Source organism: Monodelphis domestica, chromosome 8 (genome assembly GCF_027887165.1).
Source record: "Monodelphis domestica isolate mMonDom1 chromosome 8, mMonDom1.pri, whole genome shotgun sequence".
In the NCBI taxonomy this organism is placed as follows: domain Eukaryota; kingdom Metazoa; phylum Chordata; class Mammalia; order Didelphimorphia; family Didelphidae; genus Monodelphis; species Monodelphis domestica.
This window is the reverse complement of record NC_077234.1, coordinates 202,249,311-202,266,419: the sequence shown is the minus strand read 5'-3', so window position 1 is coordinate 202,266,419 and position 17,109 is coordinate 202,249,311. Positions and strand designations below refer to the sequence as shown.

General features: G+C 34.4%; 1 protein-coding gene across 4 annotated transcripts in view; it reads right to left on the bottom strand.

The window, feature by feature from the left end:
• The window catches only part of REV1 (REV1 DNA directed polymerase), a 118,615-nt gene that overhangs the window by 19,534 nt on the left and 81,972 nt on the right, over positions 1-17,109 (bottom strand). For all 4 annotated transcript variants that reach the window (XM_007501123.3, XM_007501124.3, XM_056808277.1 and 1 more), the window contains 5 exons: positions 14,954-15,082; positions 13,055-13,209; positions 11,312-11,431; positions 10,088-10,308; positions 4,239-4,411 (listed from right to left, as the gene is read on the bottom strand). In XM_007501123.3, coding sequence (XP_007501185.2) covers positions 4,239-4,411; positions 10,088-10,308; positions 11,312-11,431; positions 13,055-13,209; positions 14,954-15,082 — 798 coding nt within the window. The remainder of the gene's footprint in view (positions 1-4,238; positions 4,412-10,087; positions 10,309-11,311; positions 11,432-13,054; positions 13,210-14,953; positions 15,083-17,109) is intronic.

Here is a 17,109-nt window from a genome sequence, read left to right as displayed (position 1 = left end):
ACCCTATGTCAGAAAAAGAAATTGAACAAGCTATCAAAGAACTCCCTGATGGATTCACAAGTGAATTCTATCAAACATTCAAAGAACAGCTAATCCCGATATTATATAAACTATTTGACATAATAAGCAAAGAGGGAGTTCTACAAAATTTCTTTTATTACACAAATATGGTATTAATTCCAAAGCCAGACAGGTGAACAACAGAGAAAGAAAACTACAGACCAATGTTCAGACCTTACTAAACATAGATGCAAAAATCTTAAATAGGATACATACAAAAAGACTCCAGCAAGTCATCAGGAGAATTATTCACTATGATCAGGTGGGATTCATACCAGGAATGCAAGGATGGTTCAATATCAGGAAAACCATCCATATAACTGACCATATCAACAAACTGACAAAAATCACATGATTATCGCAATAGATGCAGAAAAAGCCTTCGACAAAATACAACACCCATTCCTATTGAAAACACCAGAAAGTATAGGAATAGAAGGGTCTTTCCTAAACATAATAAATAGTATATATCTAAAACCATCAGCAAACACTATCTGCAATGGGGGAAAAACTAGAAGACTTCCCCATAAGATCAGGAGTGAAACAAGGATGCCCATTATCACCTCTATTATTTAACATTGTACTAGAAACACTAGCAGTAGCAATTAGAGAAGAAAGAAAATGCAGGTATTAAAATTGGCAATGAGGAGACCAAGTGATCACTCTTTGCAGATGATATGATGGTCTACTTAAAGAATCTCAGAGAATCAAACAAAAAGCTAATTAAAATAATCAACAACTTTAGCAAAGTTGCAGGATACAAAATAAACCCACATAAGTCATCAGCATTTCTATATATCTCCAACCTATTTCAGCATCAAGAATTAGAAAGAGAAATTCCATTTAAAATCACCCTAGACAATATAAAATGCTTAGGGATCTATCTGACAAGACAAAAACAGGAACTATATGAACACAACTACAAAACACTTTCCACATAATTAAAACTAGATCTAAACAATTAGAAGAACATTAACTGCTCATGGGTAGGACGAGCTAACATGATAAAAATGACAGTCCTATGCAAACTTATTTACTTATTTAGTACCATACCCATTGAACTACCAAAAAACTTTTTTACTGAATTAGAAAAAAACCTTAACAAAGTTCATTTGGAAGAACAAAAGATCAAGGATATCCAGGGAAATCATGAAAAAAAAATGCAACGGAAATGCAACTTGCAGTCCCAGATCTCAAACTCTACTATAAAGCAGTGGTCATCAAAACAATATGGTTCTGGCTAAGAGACAGAAAGGAGGATCAGCAGAATAGACTTGGGGTAAATGACCTCAGCAAGACAGTCTATGACAAACACAAAGATCCCAGTTTTGGGGACCAAAACCCACTATTTGATAAAAATTGCCGGGAAAATTGGAAGACAGTGTGGGAGAGATTAGGTTTGGATCAACATCTCACACCCTACACCAAGATAAACTCAGAATTGGTGAATGACCTGAATAAAAAGAAGGAAACTATAAGTAAATTAGGTGAACACAGAATAGTATGCATGTCAGACCTTTGGGAAAGGAAAGATTTTAAAAACAAGCAAGACTTAGAAAAAGTCACAAAATGTAAAATAAATAATTTTTATTACATCAAATTTAAAAAGTTTTTATCCAATTGTGAAAGAATCTTCACAACAAAAACCTCTGACAAAGGTCTAATTACTCAAAATTACAAAGAAATAAACCAATTGTACAAAAAAATCAAGCCATTCTCCAATTGATAAATGGCAAGGGACATGAATAGGCAATTTTCAGTTAAAGAAATCAAAACTATTAATAATCACATGAAAAAGTGTTCTAAATATCTTATAATCAGAGAAATGCAAATCAAAACAACTCTGAGGTATCACCTCACACCTAGCAGATTGGCTAACATGACAGCAACAGAAAGTAATGAATGCTGGAGGGGATGTGGCAAAGCTGGGACATTAATGCATTCCTGGTAGAGCTGTGAATTGATTGAACCATTCTGGAGGGCAATTTGGAACTATGCCCAAAGGGTGATAAAAGACTGTCTGCCCTTTGATCCAGCTATAGCACTACTGGGTTTGTACCCCAAAGAGATAAGGAAAAAGACTTGTACAAGAATATTCATAGCTACACCCTTTGTCAAGGTGGCCAAAAATTGGAAAATGAGGGGATGCCCTTCAATTGGGGAATGGCTGAACAAATTGTGGTATATGTCGGTGATGCTCAAAGGAATAATAAAGTGGAGGAATTCCATGGAGACTGAACAACCTCCAGGAAGTGATGCAGAGCGAGAGGAGCAGAACCAGGAGAACATTGTGCCAGAGACGGATACACTGTGGTACAATCGAACGTAATGGACATCTCCTTTAGTGGCAATGCAGTGATCCTGAACAACTCAAAGGAATCTATGGGAAAGAACACTATCCACATTCAGAGGAAACACTGTGGGAGTAGAAACACAGAAGAAAAACAACTGTTTGATTACATGGGTCGGGGGATATAGTTGGGGATGTAGACTCTAAATGAACATCCTAAAGCAAACATCAACAACATGGAAATGGGTTCTGATCAAGAACACATGTAATACCCAGTGGAATTGTGCATCAGCAATGGGAAGGGTGGAGGGAGGGGAGGGAGGAATAGAATATGATTTTTGTAACCAAGGAATAATGTTTGAAATTGACCAAATAAAATAAAAAATAAAAACCAACAAACAAAAAACCAACAACCATCCTCTTCTTTCTTAGGATCAATGTGTATATTGGTTTCAAGACAGAAGAGCAGTTAAGAGTAGGCAATGGAGATTAAATGACTTGTGCAGGGTCACACAGCTAGGAAGTATCTGGGGTCAAATTTGAACCCAGGACTTTCCATCTCCAAGCATTCTCTTAAGCCACTGAGCCACCTAAATTTCACCTCAGCTCTCTTCTTGCATTATGCCTCCTGTAAATTACTGATCCTTCTATTGATATTGACTCAGCTGTTTTTTTCTTCCTATCCATGCTGAGTTTAAGTTCTTATAAGTTTACAAGAATCTCAGGAAAATACTTCTAATGGTTCTAAGTAGTTTGATTCCATTCCTGGGCCATAGCCTATACTACCTGCTATGTCAAGCCATAGTTCAGAAGTCCAAATCCTTTTTATTCTTGGGTACTAAAAACTTTAGTTTTTACTTTGTAGCCCAGATTTCAAAATTTCATATTGGAGCATAAACTTCTACAATGTGAAGGAAAAAAAAGAAAAATCCCATATATAATCAAAGTTCATGTCAACATTCTTTGAGGTAACCAAGATCAGAAGAAAAACCCATCTACTGACTGAAGTATGGTTAAATAAAATACTGTATGAGTGTAATAAAATATTACTGAAGCAGAACAAGAAACCATTATTCACTCTGCAAAAGCTTCAGATTCTGTTTAACAAATCTTCCAAGTTTTGTGACGGGAAGTTTTACTGAGTAGGGGAGGTGGAGATAATAAATTGTTGGAAAATGAGTAATATGAAGACAAAAGGTAGTAGCACAATACAAACAAAAAGCAGTTTTCACACTCAGGGCAATGTTTTGTTATGAGAAAATGTATTAAAATTTTCACACAAAAAAGTATAATAGAGAATTAAAATTTCTGATCAAAGACCTGAATTCTTAACTTTAAATGACAATTTTTGTGAGAATTTGTGTAATATAAATGGTTAATCAGACCACACATGCACAACTTTTTAAACTGCAATATTTTACAGTGTTGTTTTATTGTTCAGAAGAAAATTCTCTTAAAGCATATATAAATCAAACAAGACTGCCAAGAAAATTAATCATATTAAATTGTATTTATGAATATCACATTACTTACAAAGTTCTTTTTAGTATAATTCTTATCTTTTTAAACTACAATAAAATAGGTTAAGAAACATCTTAGATTTCAGAAGGAAGTGCAAATCCATTGATCTATCATTATTATCATTAAGCCTGGATGTTGGAAGAAACCTGTGCAGAACAGATTAGGACACAGGTTGACTTTAAAGAAGTGAATTTAATTGGTGAAGTGTCAAGCAAAATGAGGACTGCTTTTGGAGTGGTATATAAGACAGTAACACAAATAATCAATTTGGTTTTTTTCTTTACAGACTGGGATTCATGAAGGCTCTACTTCAATGTTTGCTATCATAAAATAATTAACATGAATAATCATTTTTGAAGAGACCTACCTGGCAATATTGTCACAGATTCCATGACCTCCAAACTTAGCCGTTTCTACAGGAGCTCCAGCTTTCCGGACCATGATTTTCAGAGTTAGTCGTTTACCCTTCATGCCAGCAGCTTCTAGTCTTCGCTGAATCTCTTCTGAAAGACTCAGAAGAAAAGCTTCTGCTTCCTTTGGCTAAGGAAAATAACAAAATTCTTAGGTACAACTTCAAATTTCTGCTAACGTTGAAATTTTTGATGCTTAATAGTAAAGATATCTATTTATCGTATTTAAACTATAAATAACTATCATCACAAAGGAAAATTATGCCTCACAGGGGACTTTTTTCTTCCATTTACTTTTTGGTATTTACTGATTTATGACAGTCAACTTTCAACTATCTACAATTATTACTTCATAAATGTCATTTAAAAAATTCACTCATTTACCCATATTTGATATTCCTGTGTGGTGCTCAGATAACTTTCCTCATTTTGAGAAAATGTCCATACAAATTCACCTATCACTAGAGCTTTCTTTGCAAGATTAAAAGATGAGTTTTGAGAGTGAGACGTGACAAATTGGATTCATACAGAAGTCACAGAAGATAGGGCACTTTCATATGAAATACACATTCCAAAACTCTACATGATTTTTCTCAATTATTTTTGCCACTACTTCCTTAATAGGAGAAATAACGATAACTCCTATTTGTATGTAGACAGTGTGCTGTTCAGAATCACTGATTCTGTAATCAAAGAACTTGGATTTAAGTTCTAGCACTTCTAACTGAGGAGGAAGACTTTGTACAAATCATTTACTGTTTTTGAGTTAAATTATTGCTTATCTGAAAAGTAAAGAGTACAATTGATTTTAAATCGAATTTTATTTTTAGTCCCCAATTTTCTCTTCCCCCTTTTCAACTCATTGAGAAGACAAGTGGAAAAAATGAAAACCATTACCAATAAGTATTGTAATACAAAGTTAATTTTTGCATTAAGCCGTGCCCCAAAAAAGAAAAAGGAGAAAATATGCTTCAATCTGTACTCTCAATCCATTGTGACCCACTGATCTCTTCTATTATGGATAAGTTTTAAGATATAAAATTTGAAATAGAGTTGGCACTATCCAAAATTTTGCAATGTTGTCTCATTGCTGTCATCTATAGTGAAATTGACTGTTTCTAGAATTTGTTCTTTTATCTATCCTTTCCTTAGAATTTATTCAGTTCCCAGTTAATTTTTAATCTACGCTTCAAAGATTATTAAATGTAATTTTATTGTAACTGATGTTAAAAGGATGCATTTTCTATTTCTGCTTTTCTACACTTGCTTTTTCAATTTTTGTGGTGTCAGGTACAGCTTAGAAATATATACTTCTAATTTAATTTTAATACTCTTCAAAGGTCTATTAAAATCTTAAACTTTTCTAAAATTCTATTAATTTCATTAATTACTTTCTTGTTTATAGTTAGATTTATCTAGGTTTCAGAGGGTAAACATTGACCTTCCACTATTATAGTTTACAATTTGCTTCTGTAAGTCATTTACCATGTCCTTTAAGACTTTGGATGCTGTTATTTGGTACATAAATATTAGATATTGGTGTTGTTGGTCGTCCTTTGTTTTGAGGAATACAAATGACATCACAGGGTGGTATCTTTCTTTGTGTACAGCACAAAGTCATCAGTCTCCTTTTCTCTTCCAGTATCACTGAAGTCTAATGGCAAGATAGAAATCAAGAGGACTGGTGATGGCCTGGGACGCAATGGACAGCCTTGGTGTCTTTGACATCTGTCTAAGCTCTAGGTGTTCCAAAGTGCCTGCTTCAGCCACCTTCATGGTTATTGGAGCAAACTGTTCTCATCTGCCCACTCTGCTATGGAAAATCTTCCTATGTTTGGAGTAGACACCCCCCTAAGCCTTTGAGTTCTGCCAAGTACTCTCAACCTGATTTAGCCGGTCTGCCCAGATGGTTTTACTGGAGTGCAACTGCTGCACATGGTACAAGCTTCTTAGAGCCACAGATGAGAGTTGGGAGACAGGCAGACACCAAAGGTGGATGAGCAGCCCTGAAGAGGGCTAAGCAAGCCTTTACACTAGAGGCATCAAGTCTTCCCTGCACACCCCATACATGACACATGATATTTATTCACTGTCTATAGTTCCATTTAGAAAAATGCTTTTTTATCTTTTAGAATCCAATCTATTTTTTACCTTTGCTTTGTCAGAGATCAAAATTGCCACCCCATGCCTTTTTTTCAACTTAAAGAAAAAAAAAATTCTGTTCCAGCCTCATTTTAACTTTGTATATTTTTGTTTCAAATATATTTCTTGTGTAACAAAATATTGTCAAATTCTGGTTTCTAATTTATTTTGCTAGCCCTTTCCCCCCCTTAAAAAACAACCCAACCCGTATATTCCATCTTAGAATCAATTCTATGTATTGGAGTTCTAAGGCAGAAGAGCAGTAAGGACTAAGCAATGGAGGTTAAGTGATTTACCTAGGGTCACAGCTAGCAAGTGCCTTGGGCTAGATTTGAACCCAGGACCTTCTATCTCCAGACCTGGTTTTCTGTTTAGTCACCTAGCAGCCTTTTTGTGGTTAAATTCAAACCATTGACAGTTATGAATGCTGTGTTTTCCTCTCTGTCATTTTTGCTCCTAATTATTTTTGCCCTGTTCCTTCTTCTTTCACAGCATTTTGCTCCGGACTTCTGTCTTCCTTCTATCACCCCCATTATTATTAGTGAATAATCACTAATCCCTCTTTCCCCCCAGACCCTTTCCCTCCTACTCCCCTAGCAGGTAAGAAGGATTTCTGCACCAATTGTGCATGTGAATTTTCCCGTCCTTTATCGGTTCAGATGAAGAATAAGGTTCAAGTGTTTCTTACTCCCTCTCACACCCCCCTTCTTCTGTTATACAAATGCTTCCTTGGGTATCCTATTTATATAAGATACATTTCTCCATTCCCCCCCCCCCCCCTTCTCCTGTTGCATTCTTTTCCTCCCTTATTCTATTCCTCACCTGAGATCATTCAAATATAACAGAATCATCCTCAAACCCTCCTGATCCCTTGGGATAATTTCTGAAGCATTACAAATATCATTTCTGCATGTAAGAATAGAAACAATAATCTTGTTTGGATCTTTATGATGTCTCACCCATATTTACTTTTTGTTGTTTTTCTGGAATGTCAAATTTTCTATTCAATTATAGTTTTCAATAGGAATACATGAAAGTCTTCTATTCCATTAAAGATCCTTCGTTTAGGATTACACTCAAGTTTTGCTGAGTACATAGTCTTTGGTTGTAAGACTAATTCTTTTGCTTTCTAGAATACCATAGTTCAAACTCTCCATTCCTTTATTTAATGCCATGGCTGCTTGATTTTGTGATTCTTTGCCTTCTTTGTACCTAAATTCTTTGTGATTTCTTATAGTATTTTCTCCTTGATCTAGGGGAGCTCTGGATTTTGGTTGTACTATTCCTGATAGATTTTATTTGGGAATTTCTTTCAGGAGGCGACATGAATTCTCTCAATATCTACTTTTCCCTCTGGTTCTTAGATATCTAGTCAATTTTCTTTTATGTCTATTAGATTTTGGAAATTTTTCAAAATTCTTTAAACATGATGGAATTTTTTTAGGACTTTTAGATAGTCTAGTGATTTTTAAATGATCTTTCCTCAATTTATTTTATAGTCAGTTATTTCCCCTACAAGATCTTTCCTCAATTTATTTTATAGTCAGTTATTTCCCCTACAAGATATTTCAGTTTTATTCTCTATTTTTTCAGTTTTTTGGCTTTTAAAATATTTTCAGATCTCTTGGAGTCATTAAGTTTCCATTTGACCAATTCTAATTTTCAGGGACTTATCAAACTGTTTCCTTTTCATTTTTCCTTTAGAGGTACCATTTGGTTTTAAAGTCATTTTTAGAACATTTTAAACTACTTTAGAGTATATATTAACTATTTCAGAAATTTTTGTTAGAGTGTGTGTCTCCAATCTGCATTTTTGGGGGCAGCTTTACATGTTGTTATTTTCAAGTTAACATCTTCTGTGTTTGTGCCTTGAGCTTCTCTTATCACCACAGTAGCTCTTCAAGGGTCTGATTCCTATTTTTATTTGATGATTTATACAGCCTAATTCTTGACTTTGGAATTTATGCTAGGATTGGGCTCTACTTACTTCTTCAGGCAGAAGAGGGAATGCATGGCCGTTTGCTGCTTTTACAGCTCAGTCTGGGTATATGAAAGTTTCCACTGCTTTCAAAATTGTGTGATGTAGAAGTCTGTTCACTGCTCTCTTGGTCTGAGCTGTCCCAGGTTTAAGAGCTTTGTCTTACATGTGGTTAAGTGTCAATCTACCACTGCTAGACTCAGTCACTGTTAGCTCACTGGGAAACCCTGCAGTTTCAAAGCATCTAAGCTGCTGGGTTCCCTTTTGGTAGTTTAGGGCACTAGGATTAGAGCCCCATTTACCCCAAGGTTTCCAGACCTTGTTTCTTGCTCAGTACCCAGTTGGGATGTGCCCAGAATCCTTCATGACTGCTCCTCCCCACCTTAAATCCACAACCTGGAACCAGTCAATGGGTGACAGAACTGCTAGTGAGAATCCTGCATTTTACTTCAGGGATACTCTGGGATTTTCTCTTGTGCCTCGTTCCTACACCAATGTTTTGTCTTGCCCCCATCTTCTTTCTGAGGGCTAGAATGCTTCTGCTTCTGATACCCCCCGTCCCTGCCTGGGCCCTTACTCACGAGGTCTCCAGAATTCTCTGTCTCCCTAAGCTGTCTGTGCTATAAAAATGACACTTTTTCTTGTCCCCCCCCCCCCCATCAGAATTCAGTCTGATGTTTTCTATAGTATTGTGGAGGTCTGCAGTGGGTTCGGTACATCCACTCCATCACTTTCCTCTGGCCCTACTGAGAGAGAAGAGCCTCCTTATTGGATTCCCTGCCTCATCTCCCTCACTCTCCAAGCCACCGTCAACACAGGTGCCAAAGTTTCAAAAAGCACAAGTTTAATACCACTTACCTCCCCAATTCAATACGCTCCATGGCTCTCTTTCACCTCCAGGATCAAATAGAAACTCTTCTACTCGGTGTTAAGGCTCCTCACAACTTGGTTCTTTTGTAACTAATCAGTCTTCTTACATGTTACTGCCCTGCATGTACTCTACGGTCTTATCCAACTACCTTTGCTGTTCTTCACGTGGGGCATTTCATCTCCCGTTTCCACTGCTCTTAGCTGGCTATCTTTATCCTCTATGCTTGGAATCTTTTCCGAGCTTACCTCTGTCTCCTGAAATATATGCTTTCCTTTGAGACACCTCAAGTGACTGACAACTTCTTTCTTCTCCTGTAAGGTTACTTTACTGTACACATACCTAGCTAATGTTTCGTTTTTGTCTTTGGATATGCAGAATTTAGTACCTAGCACCTAGCAGACACTTAATGAATGCTTTTTGACTGTTTGACCATAAAAAAAGATAAAAGCCATGATGTGATAGAAAAAAGGCTACAATTCAAGAAATCACAGTATTCTACTTATTATTTGTGGGACCACATCCAAGTTACTTAACTTCCACAAGCCTCAATTTCTCTACCTATCAAATGAAGGAACTTTGCTTAAAGACTTCTTAATGTTCCTTTTAGTTCAAATTATATTATTTAAAAATCAGGCCTCAGAGAAATATAAGAAGTTTTTAAGACTTCTTTGTATAAGTTTATGAAACCCTAGCCTTATAGCTAAAAAGGAATAATGAGCTTGGTTAAGCAGTGTAGTCACTAAGCATTAGTTAGATATAAAGAATATAAATATAAAAGATACATTTATTACTATAAAATCAATGGCCTCAGATACCTGGGTAAACCTTATTCCATAGTTGATCTCAGCTGAGACAGATTTTCTTTCTTTTTCTGTTCGAACAGGTCTATCATCCAAACCACGACAGAACCTATAAAGCATCTGTCCTGTCTTTGGGCCAAATTCTTTCTGTAGTTTTGACATGGTTATATATTGCAGGTCCCCACAAGTTTTAATTCCCAAAGATGCTAATTTGGATTCCATTGTTCGACCAACTCCTAGAACAGGAGGAATTTAAATAGAATTTTATTAAATCTGCTAAGACTAAATTATTCAAAGAAATCACTATGAATAAGCACAACTGGCATTTTAAAAAAATCATTTATCCAAATACAAATTACAGCAAATGTAAGATATGAAGGAAATATTCTAGGGACAGCTGGGGTGGCTCAGTGGATAGAGGGCCAAGTCTAGAGATGGGAAGTCCTGGATTCAAATCCAGTCTTGGACATTTCCTAGCTGTGTGACCTTGGGCATAACCTGAATTACCTAGCCTTACTGCTCTTGATTTTAAGACAGACAGTAAGGATTTTAATTTAGAAAAATAGTAAAAAGAAACACTGTAAACGGAGAGCTAAATTACATAACTTTTACATTATGTACCTAAATTATCTTTTGAATTAAAAAAATTGGGGTGATCTTGGCCAACATCTTTCTTTAAGGATTATATAAATTCCTAAAATATTAATCTGCATATCTGATGAACAAAATGATACCTCCAAGTGCATAATAAGAAACTTCTCAAACATGTTATTTAATTTAAGAGAGGGAACTTACTAATTAGAGGAAATTTTTTTCATAACATTGTGGGGCCAGCCAGGAGGCTCAGTAGATAAGAGAGCCAGAGCCTTAATCCCCATTGCCTAGCCCTTGCTGCTCTTCTGCCTTAGACCCAATATACATTATTGATTCTAAGACAGAAGGTAAGGGTTTGGGTTTTAATAAATAAACAAACAAATAAATAAAATAATGAATGACTTTAAACAATTCAAATATATGGATTCTTGGGCCAGCAAGTAGAAGATAATAATAAACAAGTACAAGTACATGCATATACAAAACCCCTGATGTTTCTTTGTAATAAAAATTCAATATGATACATTTAAGAGACTAGTCACTGAGCTATTATCCCCAAATAACACAATTCCCGCCCTCAACATGTGATTACAATAGCATTTGCATGGGAAAAGGGTGGGTGGGAGCAAAATAATTTGAATATACCTGGCAAACTAGTAACTAGCTGTCCTCTGATAAAATCATCTACTTCCTCTGGCTTTAAGTGATATTGTCCATCTGGTTTGGCTTTCCTTGTTGCCATTCTGGCCAGCAGAATATTGGAACCTATAAAGTCAAAAGGCATGAAATTGGCTTTATACAAATCCACTACAGTTTTTGTTATTTTCTCCTACAATCCCCTATCTCTGCAGGCAACTATAACAGTGACTTAATAAATACCGATTGTTAAGAACACTGAAAACTATCAGGAATGTTGAATACCTCATCTGAGGTAAACCAACTGCATTCATGGCAATACAAAGAGAGATTTTTTAATACCTCAAAAATATTAAAAGAAATCTTACTGAAGTCTAGATTTCATCAGCCAAGATCCATTAGATTTTGATCTTCTATTATATTTCTGATTTTTCAATTACTATCATCATTAATTTATTTGGGTGGGACAAGGGAGAGGAAGATTAGATATCCCTGTCTTGCCCACTGCAATAGCCACTTATGGGATAGATCCTGTTGCTTATCAACAACCTAAATTTTGACCATATCTGTTTCCAATTTAGGTCAGTTTATCCCTCCTTAAGTAGCCTAGAGAACTCTCTATGTCTAGAAACTGACCATATTTGTGCTGGAGCTACTGCATACATCTCATTAGCTTTAGTCCCACTATTCTTTGGAACTCCCAACCTCAAGAGATCCACTGGTCTCAGGAATTATAGGAATGCACTCCTACTCAATCAGTTTAATTATTATTGTCAAACATCAAGAGCTGAACTTATTAAGAAAGACCTGAGTGAAAATCCTCCCTCTGAACATGGACGAGTCATTTAATGTCTCATTTCCTCAAGTTTGTACAAGGGGGATGTTTGTAATATCTATCTCAGGATTATAGTATGGGTCAAATATATATATGAAGTATCTAGCAAACTGTAATGTGGCATATAGACATAAATAATTATTATTTTAAATTATACCAAGTCATGTGAGCAAATAGAGGGGAGAGGGTGAAACATTTGTTAAAATCTATTCCATTCAGCATGTGTATCATGTTGTAGTTGCACATATTGTTCTAGTAATGAATAATGTATAAAATAACTACTTTTATGTGGGAAAAAAAAAGAATTCCCATCACCTAGACCCAATGAAAGTCAGGAACTCTGGTTGCCAGTAGGAAATGTCCAGATAGGATGTTTTTATTTATTTACAGAGTTGAAAAGTATTTCAAGCAAGATTTCAGATTATTCCACGTTCCTTACATCAAATGGAATAAATCAAAGAGATATAGACTACACTATAGTTCAATTAGGTGCATTTAGAACAAATTAATGATCAGACACAAAGAGTGATCATTAATACAGTATAAACTATAATTGATCCTTTGTTCTGTACCATGCTTATCACTGACTTAAATAAAATCATTATATAATTTGTCAAATTATAAAATGGTAATATATAAAGCTAACAAAAAGCTAGGTAGAATAGCCAAGGATTAAGTTTGGAGCAAAAAAATCTTAGCAGGCTAGAATATCTGGACAAATCTAATAAGATGAAATTTAATATGGATACATGTAAAGTTCCAATTAGTCTGGTGGAAAAAAAAATTGACATAGCAAATATACAAACTGGCCAAAAAGCAATTAATTTGAAAAAAATTCAGGTGATAGTAATGGATTAAATAACAAGAAGCAACATTCTAAAATATGCTATCTAAAATAAATTGCATAAGATACTGACCCATCCCAACAGAAGCAGCACATTTAGTCTGGTCTTTGATTTCAGTTCGGATTGCATTTGCAAATTCATCAGGAGTAAGTCTGGTCTCTGCAAGGATTTCAGTGATATCTACTAGTGCTTCATCACAACTGACAGCTTCAATGTTATGAGTATAGCTAGCAACACAAAGTAAAAGATAGTAAGTCCTCAGGAATAGCTTGCCATTTGTCAGAAAAAAAAATTTGTTGCAAATAAAGTCTTTTTTTTGTACAAATGTACAAATAAAGTACACTAAAGTGTACTGATTTTTTTTACTGTAAAAGTTTAAAATATCAAAAAAGATTATCACACTAAATATTTTTAACTTAAGGATTTACTATGTAGAATCCTTCTATACTATTATAATTGAAGTTATTTTTGAAAGCATTCTCTTATATTTTAAAATAGTTTCTTTAAATTCCAATGTATTAGCAGCAATTAATAATCCCCCCCAAAGTTTTGCCATGTTAAGCATACTCTTGGAGCCGTGTGAATATGAGTAACTAAAGGATTTTGAGTGAAACATATATAACAGAAACAAACATTACAAGAAAGGTAAAAACATAGAATATAATAGTAAAATATGTAGTATAGCATTGCTCAGAAAAACAAATAATTTGTTGTCTACTAGAATTTACCACTTCTCCCCTCATCACTCCAAGAAAATGTTCACAGAAATTCTTTATTCACTATAACCTCTAGGTAGCTCAGAATGATAATAATTTGAACCTCAAAAAGTCATACTATATTTTATAAATCTTTAAATTTTTCCTAATACAAATATAGTAATAAATTTCTTAAAGAACTGTCATGCAGGGGGCAGCTGGGTAGCTCAGTGGATTGAGAGCCAGGCCTAGAGATGGGAGGTCCTGGGTTCGAATCTGGTCTGAGACACTTCCCAGCTGTGTGACTCTGGGTAAGTCACTTGACCCCTATTGCCTAGCCCTTTCTGCCTACCATTCTGTATTGATTTCAAGATGGAAGGCAAGGGTTAAAAAACAAACAAACAATAAACAAGGCAGGATTCTAAAACAAGTGATTTAAAGTTAGACAGGCAAAGTTCTTCCTGTTGCCAATCTACAATTCAGCAAAAAGAGTCATTTTTCTATTCTTCAAACATGATCCTCCATTTCTTGACTGACCCATTGCACTGGATGGCCCTCAAGCCTACAATGCCCTTCCTCTAGAATTTGGCTTATTTAAAGACTCAGCTCAAATAAATGAAATATTCCCTACAACTTGTAGTGCCCTCCATAACTTGTACACATTCATAATTATTCTGTTATTTCCCCCCCATTAAAATGTAAACTCTTAAAGAAAAAATGTTTCACTGTTCTTATTAATATCCCAAAACTCTAGTATGTTGCCTGGCACACAAAAGTTGCTTAATAAATGCTTGCTGACAAACTGAGTTCAGTGCCATTTAACTAGAATGGCTAAAGTAGAGATTGGATGACTATTTGCTATGGATAGTGTGAATGGATTTTAGCATTTGGTGCAAAAATACACTTTATGATCTTTAAGGTTCATTTAAAAATCAAATTTTTGAAAAATTAATTTCAAAATTCACATTTAAATTGGTAGGAAATTACTAAATATATATTTGAATTATTTAAAATTGCTGTTATACATAGCTGACTCATTTATAAGTCAAAATTCTATTAAATATTGTTAAAATTTATTATTACATTACATTTACACTTTTTTCCTTAAAAAATTAAATTAGAAAACTCTAAGAGATAAATATAAGGTAAGAAGGAAAGATTGCTGAAATGGATGGCAAATCTTTCTGATTTGTTAGGCCATTGTCAATATTAAAAACAGTAAAGAAGAAATTCAAATAAAGACATCTAAAAATAAAATTGTACTTAGACACATTACCTTGCTAATGTTTCATACATTGTCCGAGCAACTTCTTTGTATGCATGGAAATCATATGGAACAGCTTGAAGATTTGGACAGAGTTGTTTGGCTTGACCAAAAAACATTCCATTTTTTATACCAACTTGTCTAAAAAGTAAGTACAATAAGTTATGCTAAATATTTCTTAACTAAAAATACCCCCCAATGCCTTTAATATTTTCCTCAGGCCATTAACTTAGACTTAGAAAGGTTAATACCTACTCCAAGTAGTCAAAATTAGGTATTAATAAAATTACCTGACAATTCTGTACTATTGGGTGATCTATTTTTTACATTTTAAAAAATTCTTAACAAGTAAAACAAGCATTTCTAATGCATAGTAGAATGGGGAAAGAGTACTTTACATACAACTTTCAAAGCTGTTATGTTATTCTGTGATTCTTTTTGACCACCTTTATTTTTTTTCCTGTGCATCTTGAAGAAAAAAAAAAGCTTCAATGACCGTAACCCTTTAATATTTTTTTATTACTACTTTATATATGGCTTACCTTCTTCCCATTCACACCTAATTTAGAAAATAAGAAATTATAACAAATATACACTAGCAAATGCTCACACTAGAAGCATCTGAGAATTTATCTTATTCTTTACATTTTTTAAACTATAAAATTATTCAGATCTGTTAAATGTATAGAATAAAAGAAATATATACTTGTAATACATTTTAAGATAAGTTGGACATTTAGAAATTGGTTTGAAATTTTGAAAATTTTGTAGAGAAGGGCAAGTTCCATTGAATCTCAGACCGCTGTCTCCTTCACAAAGATGCTAACATGCCATTTACCAGCCTTGGTGAAGGTTTTCAAGTTCATGTGCACAAATTGCAACTTCCAGCTGCCTGTGAGCCCCCTATATTATACCAGAGGAGAGGAGAGAAGAAGTGCTCATTTGGGGCAGCTGGACAAAGGGGCAGGGCATGCAGAAAATGTCCTTTGGGTTCTGGTTAGAAGGGGAATGGAGCAGCTTCCCCCATGCTGGGGCCAGCACACATGCCAATACTTTGCCAACGCTGCCAATTACTATTGGGATCAAAACTAAAGAGTAGGGATTTACTGTCAAAGAATTTCTCTCCCAAAGACTTTCACCAACATTTATCACCTCCAAAGACATAAAATATTAAGAAACTACACAAAACAATTCTTTATGATAAAGATATGAAATGGACTAGTTACACACTCTAAAAGTGACTCCAAAGTGTTTATGTATGTTAGAGCATCACTCTTAATGATCTGGAATTTCGAGAAACTCAAAGAAAATAGCAAACTTAAATTCTAACTAAATGCTTAATACCTAAATGTAGCCCTATACTTTTCAGTATTTGGAGCATCTGCCACAAAAAAACCAATAAACATGAAAGTGTACATAATAAGCAAAAATCTTCATTACATTACTTTACAAGGAACCAAAAAAATTTAAGTTACAAATAGGAACAAAGTTTTCAAAATGCTATGAATTTACGTACAAATATAATTAAAGGTTAATATATGTGTATATTAAGAGACAGTTACTAAAAAAGTTACAAATAATAAATTCCATCTGTAGGTGTACATTATTTCAAGAAAATGATCTGAGTTGATAAGAGACCTAGAAAATTCAGATCTCAATGAATTTTACTTTATACATGATTATAATAGTTTTATTTATTCAAAACAGCAAAGTATAAAAGACCTAAAAAGGATAGGCACAATAATAGAAGTCCCAGCAAAGAAGGTGAGAAAACACCTCAATGATAGGATTCAAAATCATTAAGGTCAAATTTTGTTCACTGCACTAAATTATTTATGAAATATAGTAGAGATAGTCTCTTGCCTTTATAAAGATCTTTTTTCATCAGAAATAGTTATATATCAGTTATTTGGAAAATTTAAGCCAAACATTCTCTACTGATGCCAAATAAATTGGAAGTATTGCTGAAATAGAAATTACAGGGATAAAGACTCACTTCATAAAAAGCATTTGCCACAGAATTTCTTTAAATAACAAGCTCCACAGTATGTCAAAATAATATACTCTTGAGTTTGTATGTATATCTAATTCACATATGTATAGGTATAGACACAATTAAAGACTATAGGAGCACCAGATGTCAAAATCAAGACATAAAACCTGAAAAG